Raw genomic sequence first — 14622 nt, 5'->3', positions numbered from 1 at the left:
ACAGTATGCGGTCCCCATTTCAGCTGACACTGCACTGAGATGGATTTCTCGTTTGACATCACTTGTGCCTCTGTGTGTTTTCCAGAGATGAGCACAGTCACCGGAATTGCAGGGGAGGGGCAGTACAGCTCAGTAAAGTTAGCTATACTGTACACTAGTATATTTTAGCCAAACATTTGTGTGCATAGTTAGATGAAAAATCTTTGTACATTTGATGACTGGATGTCATTTTTTAAATGTATTTAAAATTTTATTTGCTTTCAACATTTGATTTTGGAATGAATGCAATTTCCTGAATCGAAAACCGCATACACTTTAAGAAATTGTTCATCCAATAAAAGTGTTCCATCCTGCTTCAAGTTTTCCCCCTTACAGTGGTTGAAATCTAATGTTAATTTGAACAAACTTTCTTAAAACTGCCCATAGTGCTTCCACATTAAATGAATAAGAATAATTTAGAAAAAACTCTTTTGTAGCAATGTTGAAGCATAGAGAGAGCATTTTTAATCATACTAAATATGAGTTTCCACTACTTTTTTTTATTTTATTTTTTTCTCCCCCAACATTTTTTGAAGATAATATTGAGATCAAATATTTAAATGTGTTTCTTAGATACAATTTCTCTTATTTTTAGGAGGAGACGAGGAAAAAGCCGAAGATGACAATTGTTGAATCTGCACAGCCTGGCAATGAACCCCTGTGCACAGTAGACGTTTGACTGCTGTAATGATGGAGCAATAAGAAACTTGGGAGGCTTGCTTTACTAAACTGTTCAAAGGATGCTGAAGATGATTGTGATACGCAAACAGGGCTGCTTCCTTATGCATAATCAGTTTTCCTTCGTCTGCACAACACTGCAGAGATATTACCTCCCTTATGAAATTGTGTGCCATTTCACCTTTTTTGAGTTCTGTCTTGTGGTCCAAAAGAGCATTGCTGGGACGTGCACATGTAATAGGATTATGCATTATGTTTAGGACATCAAGCACTTTCCCCTTTAAAGGGACAAATCTGGTAGCCATGCATTGGCCTTGTAATATGAAGCTTCTGTAAATCAATCGTTAATACATTTGAAGGACTGCTTCATGCTAAAGTAACCACTGCAATATTTTTCATTGTGGTTACTGCACACACAAGGGATACGTAATAAATATTTGAACCATGACATAAGATCCTTGCACATAGGTGTGATCGAATTAAGTGAGACACAGAGCACAAAATTCAGCACATACTTGGCTATCTGGTATTAGTGCTTTGCACACATCTCGGCTGCTTGTTCCATCCTAAACAAAATGTTGCTCTGTCGCATCTACTGCACTGAATGCTTTGTGCTGCAGATGTGCCTTCTATTAATTGGCAAGTTCATTGTAATACACTGCTGTTTTTTATTTTTTTCATGTAAAGAATACTTGCTCACTGGACGTTTTTGAAAGCACATTCCGTATGCAAATGGTATGCCATTGTCCTATGCCCTTTAATGGCTGCATCAGTCTGCAATGCAAATACTACTCTGTCACTGTAAGGGGCCTGTGCAGTCACACTGCCTTGAATTGTAGAAGTCACATGAGCAGGAAGATACATTAAGGGTGCTCAAGTTGTCTGATTATGTTCACTTTTTAAGCACACAAAGGGGGGCAGGCTCTTTCAGAATTACAAAGGTAACCCTATCTGAAACCTTTTGTTTAGTTCTGTTGAGCATCAATATGTTTTTAGAAAGCAATTAATATTCCTCAATAACCGAGGCTTTAAGTATTAGTTTTAAGACAGATGTGCTTGTATTTACGGTAATGCATTTTTCTACTTGTAGTCCTAGTTTAATATTGCAAGCTGCTTATGTTGTCTTTGTTCAGTTCTATTTAACAAATTACGTCTGACCAGATTTGAATGATAGCCAGTAAGTGTTAGTGGATTCCTGTCACTATTACAAATATGAATGTTGGTGAATTTGTCGTGCATTGTACGCTTTCTTCACTGACCCTTTTTTTTTTTTTGCAGTGTATGTGTTTAGTAAGGCCTTATGTGAACCAAAGGCAATAGAGGCTGGGCCAGGCCATGCTCACTCTACTCTTTTGCTTCTTTGAAAAATGCAGGGTAACAAGATACTACCATTGTTTTATTTTTCTGCATTATACAATGGGGGAGAATCATCAAGAAGCTATTAAAATGTAATTTGTTTTTGTGCCTATCCAGTAAAGATTCAGTGAATGTTATGTAGCTGTTAATTCTAGGTAAATGTATTGTGGAATGTATAGGAAGTTTCACTGCCATTTCTTTTGACAAGCTATGAAAACATTTTATGTTCACCATAGTGGCAAGCAATGCTTTGTGATGGCAGTGAGGTCTTGGTGGTTTATGAACCTCTTGAGGCTTTCCAGATCTGCTCACCATTTATGTGGGTAGGGTTCTTGCAGTACCTTGTGCTTCCCAATTGTAGAAACACTAGGAAAAATAACAGATTCGGATCTCTGTGCTATTTTTCCCTATGCCCATATGCTCATACTTAAATAAAAAAAGTGATAGGAGATGGGAATATTATGGAAGCTTTCACTTTTTTTTTTTTTTATATGAAAACTGTGTATTTGGGCTATTTTACACCTGTTTAGGCACAAAGCATATTAAATATCTCACGATTTACACCTATGGAGGGTGCATTTTTTTGCATTTTTGTGGAAACCATACAAATGGGTGTGAAATGACCCCTATTGGATACTTTTGGCTTCTTTTAAAAGCTCAACCAGCAATAAATTGAAACTATTTCTGGGAGACTATAAACCACCTAACCTGCCCCAGTCTGATGCTCAATACAGTGAGGGGATTGTGGATGTGAGATGCATTTGATGCCACTCTGAGATCCACACTATCTGTACTGCTGCCACCCTCTTTCATTAGTGAGAAGAGAAAAAAAGGTATCCGCCTTTCACAGCTGACACACTGAAATGGTGCACACATAGTTGTGGGCAGCCTTCCTTAGACACAAACAATTGAAAATTCAGTGAATGTGTCACAAGTAATTCTCACCTTCATGTATGTTTGTAAGACATTTCACAACTTAGTAGAAATTGTCATACGACTGAGAATGGTCCATTTACTGGCACAGAGCTTAGTGTCTTTTAGATTTCACTGACATGTTCAGGTAATCACACAGGATAACTTATATATATTTTTTGCTGAATTTCTTATAGCAATCTCCCATTTCTGGGTAACATTGCATTGCTGTTCAGTGTTGTAGAACAGATTTACTTTGCTGTAATAGAACCACAAGATACAACTCACAACATGAACACAATGTGATCACAACTGTGAAGGCTATGACCAGCTTTGATACAAACCAGCAATGAAAACCCTATGGTAATAATGGCCTTGTTTCACTTAAATTTCAATTTGGCTTTAATATTTAAACTAAATTATTTTTATTTACATATAACTTTTTTTAAAACTTTATTATTGGAAGTTCATTAAATGAAAAATTAGGAACGTGTTAACCGCTGATATTGGCGTGACAATAATTCATTAAATTAGTTCGCCAGCAATCTCTAGTAATAGCCGCCTTAACAGGACTAAGGTTTGTACCTAGATTCATTGTGTGTGAAAATAATATCCCTAAAGTTCTAAACTGATAAGATTTACATTTTAGTATGTATAAAACCAGTGATGTTATAAAGCATAACATTTAAAGGATACGTGTAAAGCCGGCCATACTTGGATTGGAATTTGGCCGTTTTCAGTAGAGACCAGCTGAACTTCGATCCATGTGGAACTTTTCTGAACGGTCAGTCCTGCCAGCAACACTGATGGTTGTGCTCTGATGTTGGGAAAGACTCCCAGCTGTCAGAACACAGAGTGAATGTCACTTTTTTTTTTTTTTTTTTTTCATTCAACCCACTGGATGAATGAAAAAAATTTATAATTATTGAACAGAAAACTTTAGATAGCTGCAAATTAGTAAGTAAATAAAGTATTACCCTTTTCGGTTTAGAAAAAGCACTTGCCCCTACTGGCCTGCACAAACAAATGCATTTTTTCTACCTAATAGCTTACTGCCAGCATACAGTGTGCTGCAAGATGTAAACGCTGCTCTGGTGCCATTTGGTCTTTTTCAAGACAGTCAGCAGTGCTAACTGCCCTCTAAGACCTTGTTTATCCAAGGGTGTTCAGTGTAGGCACTCCCATTGATGTCCAATAGGATGCAGTGGCCACACAGACACGGTTGCTGCTCCCAGTCTGACATCTGTGTGTCCCTGAACACACACCCACACAGATGTCTGATAGGGAGCAGCAGCTGTTTCCTGTGTAGCCACTTCATCCCAACTGACATCAATGGAACTGCCTGCATGGAGCACATGTGCATCCCCATGGTGGGTCAACACTGCCCCCCACAAATGCTTTTTACCCCTCACTCTCATGGGGCGTACTATACAATATATAATAGCCTCTCGGTGGGGCTGCTGACAGGTGTACAGGAGGCACTACTGCCTTCTCATGACACTGGTCTTTATGTTTTTGAGGTTTTGATCCCCATTTTTTAAAATTGTCAAATAGAAATTTTACATTATGAGCAACCCCACTGATCTCAATGGGAGAATTTTAAGAAAAATGCTGCAGTTGTGGCATGCATACAGCTCTGTCAGGCTGTAATGTTAGCATTCTGACAGGTGGTGAAACTGCGGGCTGACCGGCCTGTTTTTACTGTCCCATGGTGCTACCTAGGGTTTCTTCCACACATTGGTTAACTATTCTATCATTTGCAAACTGGTTGACTTTGCATTCTTCTAATAACGTACTGGAAAATTGGGGTGTGTACAAATTTAGAGTGATTATATCTTATGCTTTTAAACAGTTCTAAATACCTATAGATTGTAGTTGCCCTGTACTCACAACAGTTGTTTCCTAAACAACTGTCAACTGAGAACTGGAAAACCATTTTCACAGATTCTATTCTGTGGTAATTTTTGTTGTTGTTCTGAAAAATAGACATACACGGGTAATAATGTCACCACCTTCTTTGGGGGACGTAGGATGACATACTCGCACAATTTCCCAGGAAAACAAAGACTTGAGCCCATTTTAACTTGTCCTTGGCTGGTGAAATCTAGCAAAGGGTAAACAAACGATTTTTCAGTCAGGAAATTTGCTTCATTTCTATCCAGCAATCCTAGGAGTTTCTGCACACTGGTAACAATTGGGGATGACTGCTTGTATTTAAATGACTGCAAAGTACACTCCAGCCATTGGGGCTGAAAGCGTAAAGTAAACTAAATGGCTGAATATATGAGCCCTTATGTTCTACTGACAAGACCTGTGCCTGAGGCCTACACCAGGAATTTATACATCTGTAATTTCTGTGCTAGCACTCGGGAGAAGTCTGACAGGCTTGAGGCCAAAGATTTTAGAACTTAATGACTGGTGCATGGTCACCCTGCCCCTGTATGTTTGAGCTGTAAAGCTTCCAGATAGTGTGGGGGAAATTTACTAAAACAGGTGCAACTGTAACTGATTAGCTTCTAACTTCAGTTTGTTCAGTAAGGCTACTTTCAAACTGGAGGTGTTTTTCAGGTGCTAAAGGGCTAAAAATAGTGCCTGAAAAACGCCTCCCCTGCCTCTCCATTGTGAGAGCCTGAGTGCTTTCACACTGAAGCGGTGCGCTGGCAGGACACTAAAAAAGGCCTGCAAGCAGCATCTTTGAGGCGCTTTAGGAGCAGTGTATACACCACTCCTATAACACTCCTGCCCATTAAAATCAATGGGAAGCGCTGGCAAAGCAGCACTTTAACTCTTTTTTTGGCCGTTAGCGGGGGTTAAAAGCGCCCCGCTAGCGGCCCGAAAAGCGCCGCTAAAACTATGGTAAAGCAATTTATCGCCAACGCCCAGTGTGGCTCAGTGTGAAAGTGCCCTTAGGCTTTGCCGAATAAGACTTAGAAGCTGATGCACAGTTGCACCAAAATTCTGTGTGCACACGTTCTAGTAAATTAAACCGCTATGTGTTTTGCACAATGGAGTTAAACAGTGCTTTCAGTGTGTTGATTTCTTGGTATTCATTCCATATAGTCTACCCACTATGGTTTCAGTTCACTGCATTTGTGGAATGTGGCGCAGTATCCCATTCTTTGTGTGCAGAAAGCCAATGATAAATACTACAGGCAGGGGCATTTATTAATGTTCCCAATAGTGGTCAATTAGAATGAATGGGGAATAGGCTGTGTTTAATACCTCCTAGAAGTATTGTGTTTATAATATGCACTGGAAGATAGTAACAAAATAGCAACTGCTGTACATATGATACAATGTCTCTGCATGTCCTTTTTGTCTTACAGCTATGAAATATAGAAAGCAAACATCAAATCAGAACGATAAAGACTTGCATTTATATTATAATGTAAGGAGAACAGTTTTGATGAATAAACAAAAAATAGATAGGAAATATAAAGTTTCAAAGACTGCTAGAAAGGACAGGGAATATCTCTGTGCATTAAAATGAGTGGTTTAGGCTGACTTAACATATCATGAGATCAGCACCTAACATGATTTGCTGCTTTTCTGTTGAGCAGCATCTTTTTTTTTTTTTTTTTTTTTTTTTTTTTTTTTAATGCTGGTTGCCAAGCTACCTATATCTTATGCAACAGCAAACTGACTGTATAATACTTGAATCCTACTATTTGTGTATATTTTCTCTAAAGGGGCTAAATGTGGCAAGAAAATATATATTTTCATGTGTAAAAGAGAGAAGGTTAAACTATGCTTGCCAGCGTTTCTTTCTGATGTTTACTGAAGAGCCGATTGGTATTGATCAACACCAAGTCCTTGGCTGTTGCCCTGGATCAGTGTGACAGAAGCCATTTTCTGCAGACAATCAGAGGCAGAAGTTGTGACCATGGTCGTCTTTCATTTCAGTACAAAATGGCTGCTTCCATTCAGGAAGCATGAAGACTGCAGGAGTGATCACAGTATGGGACCTTTTATTATCTGGACACGTAGAAGAGAGCTTTCAGTTACTTGCCTTTGTTATAGGTCAGAAAGTGCCATACTTTATTATGTAAAATATTAATTTCGTGGACATAAAATCTATTTATTCCATATAAGCTCTTTGATATATTGCATTAATTGATAGTCAAATCTTTAAACTCTGTATATACTATACTGCTACGAGCTTTATATAAAAGTTGTCAGGCCAGTCAAAGCTTTAACTGAGTGTGAACTGTATATTTGTGTATGACAGTGGAGAAGTGTATGCAGTCTATGCAGTTGTAGAGTAATGCAATAACTATATTCTCTAGTGTGCTTATATAATGTCTTCTAAATATATGACTACAGGCAGGTTCATTGTCTGAAACCTCAATCTACTCTACACCATTGTCATTTATGTTTTTATTATTTTGGTTTCCATGGCTTTGTTGGACTTTTTCATTTTCAACTTGGGCCCTTTTCACACTAGTGAACTGATCAGATCCACCTATCACTTCAGGAGGACCCTCTCTGCAATGGCGGGTGTAAATGGACACCTTCACACCTGCCGACATCCAATCCGATTTGCTGAAAACAAACGGATGGGGATCCATTTCCCATCCATCCATCTAGCGGATTGGATGGTAGTCGAGAGTAAACAGACAGGCGGTTGTTTTACATCTGACCGCCCATAGAGGAAAGTGGGCTGTGTCCACTCTGCCATAAGCGGAGCGAACATGGACCAGCCATCCGCCTGTTCAGTGGGGAGCAACGGACAGATTCCCTGCTGACCTGTATGGAAGGGGTCTAAACACTGTGCCTTTTTTGGTCCCCCCCCCTCCTCCTTGGTATCCTGCTAATATAATATTCCCTACACAGCAGTCCTGGTGAGGCTTCACCTAAAATAAACTGGTCAGTAGCCAACTCATCTATTTTTATTTTTTTTATATATTTCTTATGCCCACATATTTTGTGCAATGTATTTTTCAGCAGAATGCTTGTGGCCACTATGTGCAGCCCTAAATGAGGGCTTAGCAGTCTATAGCCGATAGAGTATACACAATTGATACCTTTTTGTGATGTCAATTGGCTTGTCAGATACCCCTTAGTTCCTGAAACAGGCACACAAATAATGCCTAGCCTGTGCTAATGTACTATGAATTTATGTATCAGCTTTGTTAAATGAACCAAGTGCAGTATATTATTTTTTTCTCTACTACTGTCATGACTGTATGTACTGTCTGAAAAGCCAGTCAGAGCTTTTCATTGTGTATGATAGTCAATGGAGCCAGTTCTAGCGAGAAAGATTAAATCAACTTTTAAGTGCCTGTCGTTGACAAGTGTCAGTAGTGTGAGGATTATTTGGTTGCAATGTAGAGAAATCTTAAGGCTTGGTACTACCAGTGGGGTACATTCTATAGTTTGGGAAACGGTGATCTGATGGGTATGGGCACTAATATGATACAACTTTTAAGCTTTTATGTACCTTTTCAGTATCGAAGGCAATGAAATATCACCTAAAAATAGGTTTTACTGTGTATATATATATTATTATTTTTTTTTTTTTTTTTGTGTGTGGATTAAAAAAAAAATCATCCATAAAATCTGAGACTTGTAGCAGGAAATTTAAGCTTGCTATACTTATGCAGCCTCTTTGCAATCATGCTTTACTACGTAGGTAGACACTGACTTAGGGTAGACTTCCAACAAGTGAAATTAGGAATATTTTTAGGTCTGTAACTTTCAAAATACTTAAAGCAAGACACTCAATACAAGTCTCATGGCAGCTCCCATTTATATTTTTTATTTATTTTTTTTATCCTGACCAGTTCCCTTTAACTGCTGTAATGATCTTCAATGCAAGTCCTGCTGCCATTCCTAGTGCAAGTTTACTTGATGGTCTTGGCAGGATGACCTAGTGTTTTTTCTTTTTTCTCAGAAATTTGAGCACCCAATTTATTCACTGGTACAAAATGTTAACAAATGTCTGTCTTTTATGACATCTCATTGCACAAAGTTTGACCTGCAAATCAATGTTTGTTGCTTCTTTGTTGATAATATTTAATGCAATATTGAGACCTCTAATGCATGACATTTTTTCTTTAATGCTTCTTAATTGAATGAATTTGAGTGCAAAAATGCTCCAGCATCTGTGCCCCTTATTTATAGTATTACAAATGGCAGTTGTATGGTCAGTTTGTCTGCATTTTGTCCAAATTTTATTATATGAAAATGAGTTATACGGTAAAAATGAAGGTGTCATTTTAACCTGTTTGGTACACATGACATGTTTAGCTCTGTGGAAAATTAAGTGTTTACAGTAAGCTATGGTACTGCCTGCATACATGTAAGACATTGGTGTGTTTGGTTTTTTTTTTGTAAACTATTATGGGGTGTGTACTGCGTTGGTTTACATTGTAACCCTGCTGTTACCCTTTGCTGTATGTAATCCCTGATGTCTAGGGTTTAAACTAATATTAAATAAAACTAAATAGCAGTTTGGATGTTAACATTCAAGGCACTGTTCCAAAAATGTGTAGCCACTGGTAAAATCAAAGCAGTGCTTTTGCTCCCAGTAAAAAAAACACAGTAACCAGTGTAAGTATTGTCTGAAAACTTGTGTGCTAAATATTTTTTGGTTGCTGTATGAATTGAGTGACTGTTAGATGCTTGTGATTTTGTCATGTCTGTCACCTGTTTCAAAAAGGGACTTTGCTTTTAATGCAGATGTAAAACTTGTGCATTTAATCTTACATATTGTGTTTTTAAACCTTTTTTTTTTTTTTTTCGGTTTAATAGTTTTAAGCAATAAAATTTGATATTACAAACTGTTTTGGCTTATTTTTACCCCCCAGCTTTCAGGAAATATATAGGCTAGCAGCCTAATCAACACAATCTCACAGGATGAGTATTAATAGTTATATACATATACACAGTGCCTTGTAAAAGTATTCACCCCCTTGGCTTTTTACCTATTTTGTTACATTACAGCCTTTAGTTCAATGTTTTTTTAATCCCGAATTATATGTGATGGATCAGAACACAATAGTCTAAGTTGGTGAAGTAAAATTAGAAAAATATCTACTACTACTACTACTACTACAAAACTATTTTTCAGAAATAAAAACTGATAATTGGCATGCGCGGATGTATTCACCCCCTTTGTTATGAAACCTATAAAAAGCTCTGGTGCAACCAATTACCTTCAGAAGTCACATAATTAGTAAAATGATGTCAACCTGTGTGCATTCTAAGTGTCATATGATCTGTCATTACATATACACACCTTTTTGAAAGGCCCCAGAGGCTGCAACACCTAAGCAAGAGGCACCACTAACTAAACACTGCCGTGAAGACCAAGGAACTCTCCAAACCAGTAAGGGACAATGTTGTTGAGAAGTCAGGGTTAGGTTATAAAATATCCAAATCTTTGATGATCCCTAGGAGCACCATCAAATTTATCATAACCAAATAGAACATGGCACAACAGCAAACTTACCAAGAGACGGCCACACACCAAAACTGGCAGACCGGGCAAGGAGGGCATTAATCAGAGAGGCAGCACAGAGACCTTAGGTAACCCTGGAGGAGCTGCAGAGTTCTACAGCAGAGACTGGAGTATCTGTACATGTGACGACAATAAGCCGCACACTCCATAGAGTTGGGCTTTATGGCAGAGTGGCCAGAAGAAAGTCATTACTTTCAGCAAAAAATTTAAATGGCACGTTTTGAGTTTGCGAAAAGGCATGTGGGAGATTCCCAAAATGTATGGAGGAAGGTGCTCTAGTCTGAGACTAAAATTTAACTTTTTGGCCATGAAAGAAAACGCTATGTCTGGTGCAAACCCATCACATCACCCAAAGAACACCATCCCCACAGTGAAACATGGTGGTGGCAGCATCATGCTCTGGGGATGTTTTTCAGCAGTCGGGACTGGGAAAATGGTCAGAGTTGAGGGAAAGATGGATGGTGCTAAATACAGGGATGTGCTTGAGCAAAACCTGTACCACTCTGTGTGTGATTTGAGGCTAGGACGGAGGTTAACCTTTCAGCAGGACAATGACAATACATACTGTGCTAAAGCAACACTTGAGTGGTTTAAGGGGAAACATGTAAATGTGTTGAAATGGCCTAGTCAAAGCCCAGACCTCAATCCAATAGAAAATCTGGTCCACCGTAAAATGCTGTTCACAAGCACAAACCATCCAACTTGAAGGAGCTGGAGCAGTTGTGTAAGGAGGAATGGGCATAAATCCCAGTGGTAAGATGTGGCAAGCTCATAGAGATGCAAAGCGACTTGGAGCTGTGATAGCCGCAAAAGGTGGCTCTACAAAGTATTGACTTTAGGGGGGTGAATAGTTATGCACAATTACTTTTTCTGTTATTTTGTCCTATTTGTTGCTTGCTTCGCAATAAAAAAAAAAACATCTTCAAAGTTGTGGACATGTTATGTAAATTAAATGATGCAAATCCTCAAACAATCCATGTTAAATTTCAGGTGAGGCAACGAAACACGAAAAATGCCAAGCGGATGAATACTTTTGCAAGGCACTGTATGTATGTGTGTGTGTATATATATATATAAAAATAAATATACACTGATTGCACATTCACATCAGTCCATGGCCTTTAAAATGCTTATAATCTAAGGCTGGCCATACATTGTACAATTCTCTTGTACAATTTGCCTTTTAATTTATGGCCAGCTTAATAGCTCACATACTGTATATATCTCACAAAAGTGAGTACACCCCTCACATTTTTGTAAATATTTTATTATCTTTTCATGTGACAACACTGAAGAAATGACACTTTGCTACAATGTAAAGTAGTGAGTGTACAGCTTGTATAACAGTGTAAATTTGCTGTCCCCTCAAAATAATTAAACGCACAGCCATTAATGTCTAAACCGCTGGCAACAAAAGTGAGTACACCCCTAAGTGAAAATGAACTTGCAGGGTCCGGATAGCAGGCGTGCGCGCCCGCTGCACAGCGGGGGTGCCGATGCTTATGGCTCACAGCGATCATGACCAGGAGACAGAACAGAGATGAGTGTGTGTAAATGCACACTTCCCTGTTCTGACACGAGTGACAGATTGTGTGTTCCTTTTAGCTAGGGACCATGATCTGTCACTTCCTGTAGTCAGTCCCCTCCCCCTTCAGTTAGAAACACACAGGGAACACAGTTAACCCCTTCACCGCCCCCTAGTGTTCACCCCTTCACTGCCAGTGACATTTTTTACAGTAATCAATGCATTTTTACTCGCACTGATCGCTGTATTAATGCCAGTGGTTTCAAAAATGTGTCAAATTTGTCCGATGTGTCCGCCATAATGTCGCAGTCATGATAAAAATCACAGATCGCCGCCATTACCAGTAATAAAAAAAAAAAAATGCTATAAATCTATCCTTTATTTTGTACACGCTATAACTTTTGCGCAAACCAATCAATATACGCTTATTGCGATTTTTTTGTTTTTGTTTTGCCAAAAATATGTAGAATACAATATCGGCCTAAACTGAGGAAAAAATTGTCTTTATCGTACATCATAGGACACAGAGCCTCAAGTAATTACTTGGTGGGTTATGGGCCTACCTTCAGGTGTTGACACTGGTATAACTAAGACAGGAAGTTGACTCCCCTATACAGGGACGATCCTGGACGGGGTCCAGTGCACCCAGGCGCCACAGAGGTGGGGGCGCTGAAGCGCCAGAGTGCTCCCCTCGCTCCTCTTCCTTGTTCGTAGGCAGCTCTCTCTGCTGCTCGCCGCCTCGACCTGCCGAGTGCCGAAACCCGCCTCCCTCCTCTCTCCTCCCTCCCTCCTGTCAGAGGAGGAGAGCAAAATGAGATCGGAGCGGCTGTCTCTGCCACGCGGTGACGTCACTGGGGGGGGGGCGGCCCGCCCGTGCCCAAGCCCAACGTGTTCCAGTACTCCTCCTTTGTCCTCCTGTGTCTCGATCCCGCCTGCTGCCCAAGCCTGACACGCTCCACCCGGGCAGCGCGGCTGCACACTGTTCTCTCCAGCTGCCGCCCGGGTGTTTTAAATTAACGTAATGGGGGGATATTTGTTCTGGGGGGTATATACTAATGTAGGGGGAGGGGTTTCTCCTGGGGGGTCTATACTAATGTAGGGGGGGTGGTTTGTCCAGCGGGGGTCTATACTAATGTAGGGGGAGGGGTTTCTCCTGGGGGGGTCTATAGTAATGTAGAGGGGGTGGTTTGTCCAGGGGGGGTCTATACTAATGTAGGGGAAGGGGTTTCTCCTCGGGGGGGTCTATAGTAATGTAGGGGGGGTGGTTTGTCCTGGGGGGGTCTATACCAATGTAGGGGGGGTGGTTTGTCCTGGGGGGTCTATACTAATGTAGGGGGGGTGGTTTGTCTTGGGGGGGTCTATACTAATGTTGGGGAGGTGGTTTGTTCTGGGGGTCTGTACTAATGTGGGGGGGTTTCATCCTGGGGGGGTCTATACGAATGTACGGGAGTGGTTTCGTCCCAGGGGGGTCTGTACTAATGTGGGGGGGTTTGTCCTGGGCAGGTCTGTACTAATGAAGGGGGGGTGGTTTGTCCTGGGGGATCTGTACTAATGAAGGGGGGGTGGTTTGTCCTGGGGGGGTCTGTACTAATGTAGGGGAGGTAGTTTGGCCGGAGGGGTCTGTACTAATGGAGGGGGGTGGTTTGTTCTGGGGGGGTCTGTACTAATAGAGGGGGGTGGTTTGTCCGGGGGGTCTGTACTAATGGAGGGGGGTTTGTCCTAGGGGTCTGTACTAATAGAGGGGGGTGGTTTGTTCTGGGGGGTCTGTATTAATGGAGGGGGGTGGTTTGTTCTGGGAGGGTCTGTACTAATGGAGGAGGGGTGGTTTGTTCTGGGAGGGCCTGTACTAATGTAGTGGGGGGTTGTCCTGGGGGGTCTATACTAATGTAGGGGGGTCTGTACTAATGTAGGGGGGTGGTTTGTCCTGGGGGGGGTCTGTACTAATGTAGGGGGGGTTTGTCCTGGGGGGTCTGTACTAATGGAGGGAGGGTGGTTTGTCCTGGGGGGTCTGTACTAATGGAGGGGGGGGGTTTGTCCTGGGGGCTCTGTACTAATGGAGGGGTGTGGTTTGTTGGGGGGTCTGTACTAATAGAGGGGGGTGGTTTGTCCGGGGGGTCTGTACTAATGGAGGGGGGTTTGTCCTAGGGGTCTGTACTAATTGAGGGGGGTGGCTTGTTCTGGGGGGGTCTGTACTAATGGAGGAGGGGTGGTTCTGTACTAATGGAGGGGGGTGGTTTGTCCTGAGGGGGGTCTATACTGATGGGAGGTCTGTACTAGTGAGCGGCGCACTATGTTTCTTCCCCCACCTTCATATTAGCCAGGGAAGAAAAGAAAAGGAGCAAAGAAGAGGATTGTGGGACATGTAGTCCCGAGGACTGGCAGCCCCACTGTAACATGGAAACTGCAGCCAACACAGCATGCTCAGCTGAATGGGAGAGAGAGAGAGCCAGAAGCCTGGGAAAGCTTTCAGGAAAGTACACCCAGGACACCAGAGGGAGAGGGCAGTGCTGAGGGAACACCATCAGAGAGAGAACCCCGCTGACCTGCGCCACCAGAGGGAAAGACACACAGCCTGGTGCCATGCCTGGCAGAGAAAGGAATGGAGTCATTGCCAGAATATAGATCTGGGCTCTACCCAATGGAGTCGCCA

At 41.2% G+C, this 14622-nt stretch overlaps 1 protein-coding gene across 1 annotated transcript in view; it reads left to right on the top strand.

Moving 5' to 3' along the window:
• Positions 1-2640, top strand: part of DGCR8 (DGCR8 microprocessor complex subunit) — a 96086-nt gene extending 93446 nt beyond the window's left edge. The window contains exon 14 of the mRNA XM_073628692.1: positions 635-2640. Within this exon, the coding sequence (XP_073484793.1) occupies positions 635-718 (84 nt within the window). The 3' untranslated portion in view covers positions 719-2640. The remainder of the gene's footprint in view (positions 1-634) is intronic.
• The last annotated feature ends 11982 nt before the right edge of the window (positions 2641-14622 follow it).

Source organism: Aquarana catesbeiana, linkage group LG01 (genome assembly GCF_042186555.1).
Source record: "Aquarana catesbeiana isolate 2022-GZ linkage group LG01, ASM4218655v1, whole genome shotgun sequence".
Classification (NCBI taxonomy): domain Eukaryota; kingdom Metazoa; phylum Chordata; class Amphibia; order Anura; family Ranidae; genus Aquarana; species Aquarana catesbeiana.
Note: the sequence above shows the minus strand (reverse complement) of the source record. Positions and strands in the feature narration are given on the sequence as shown.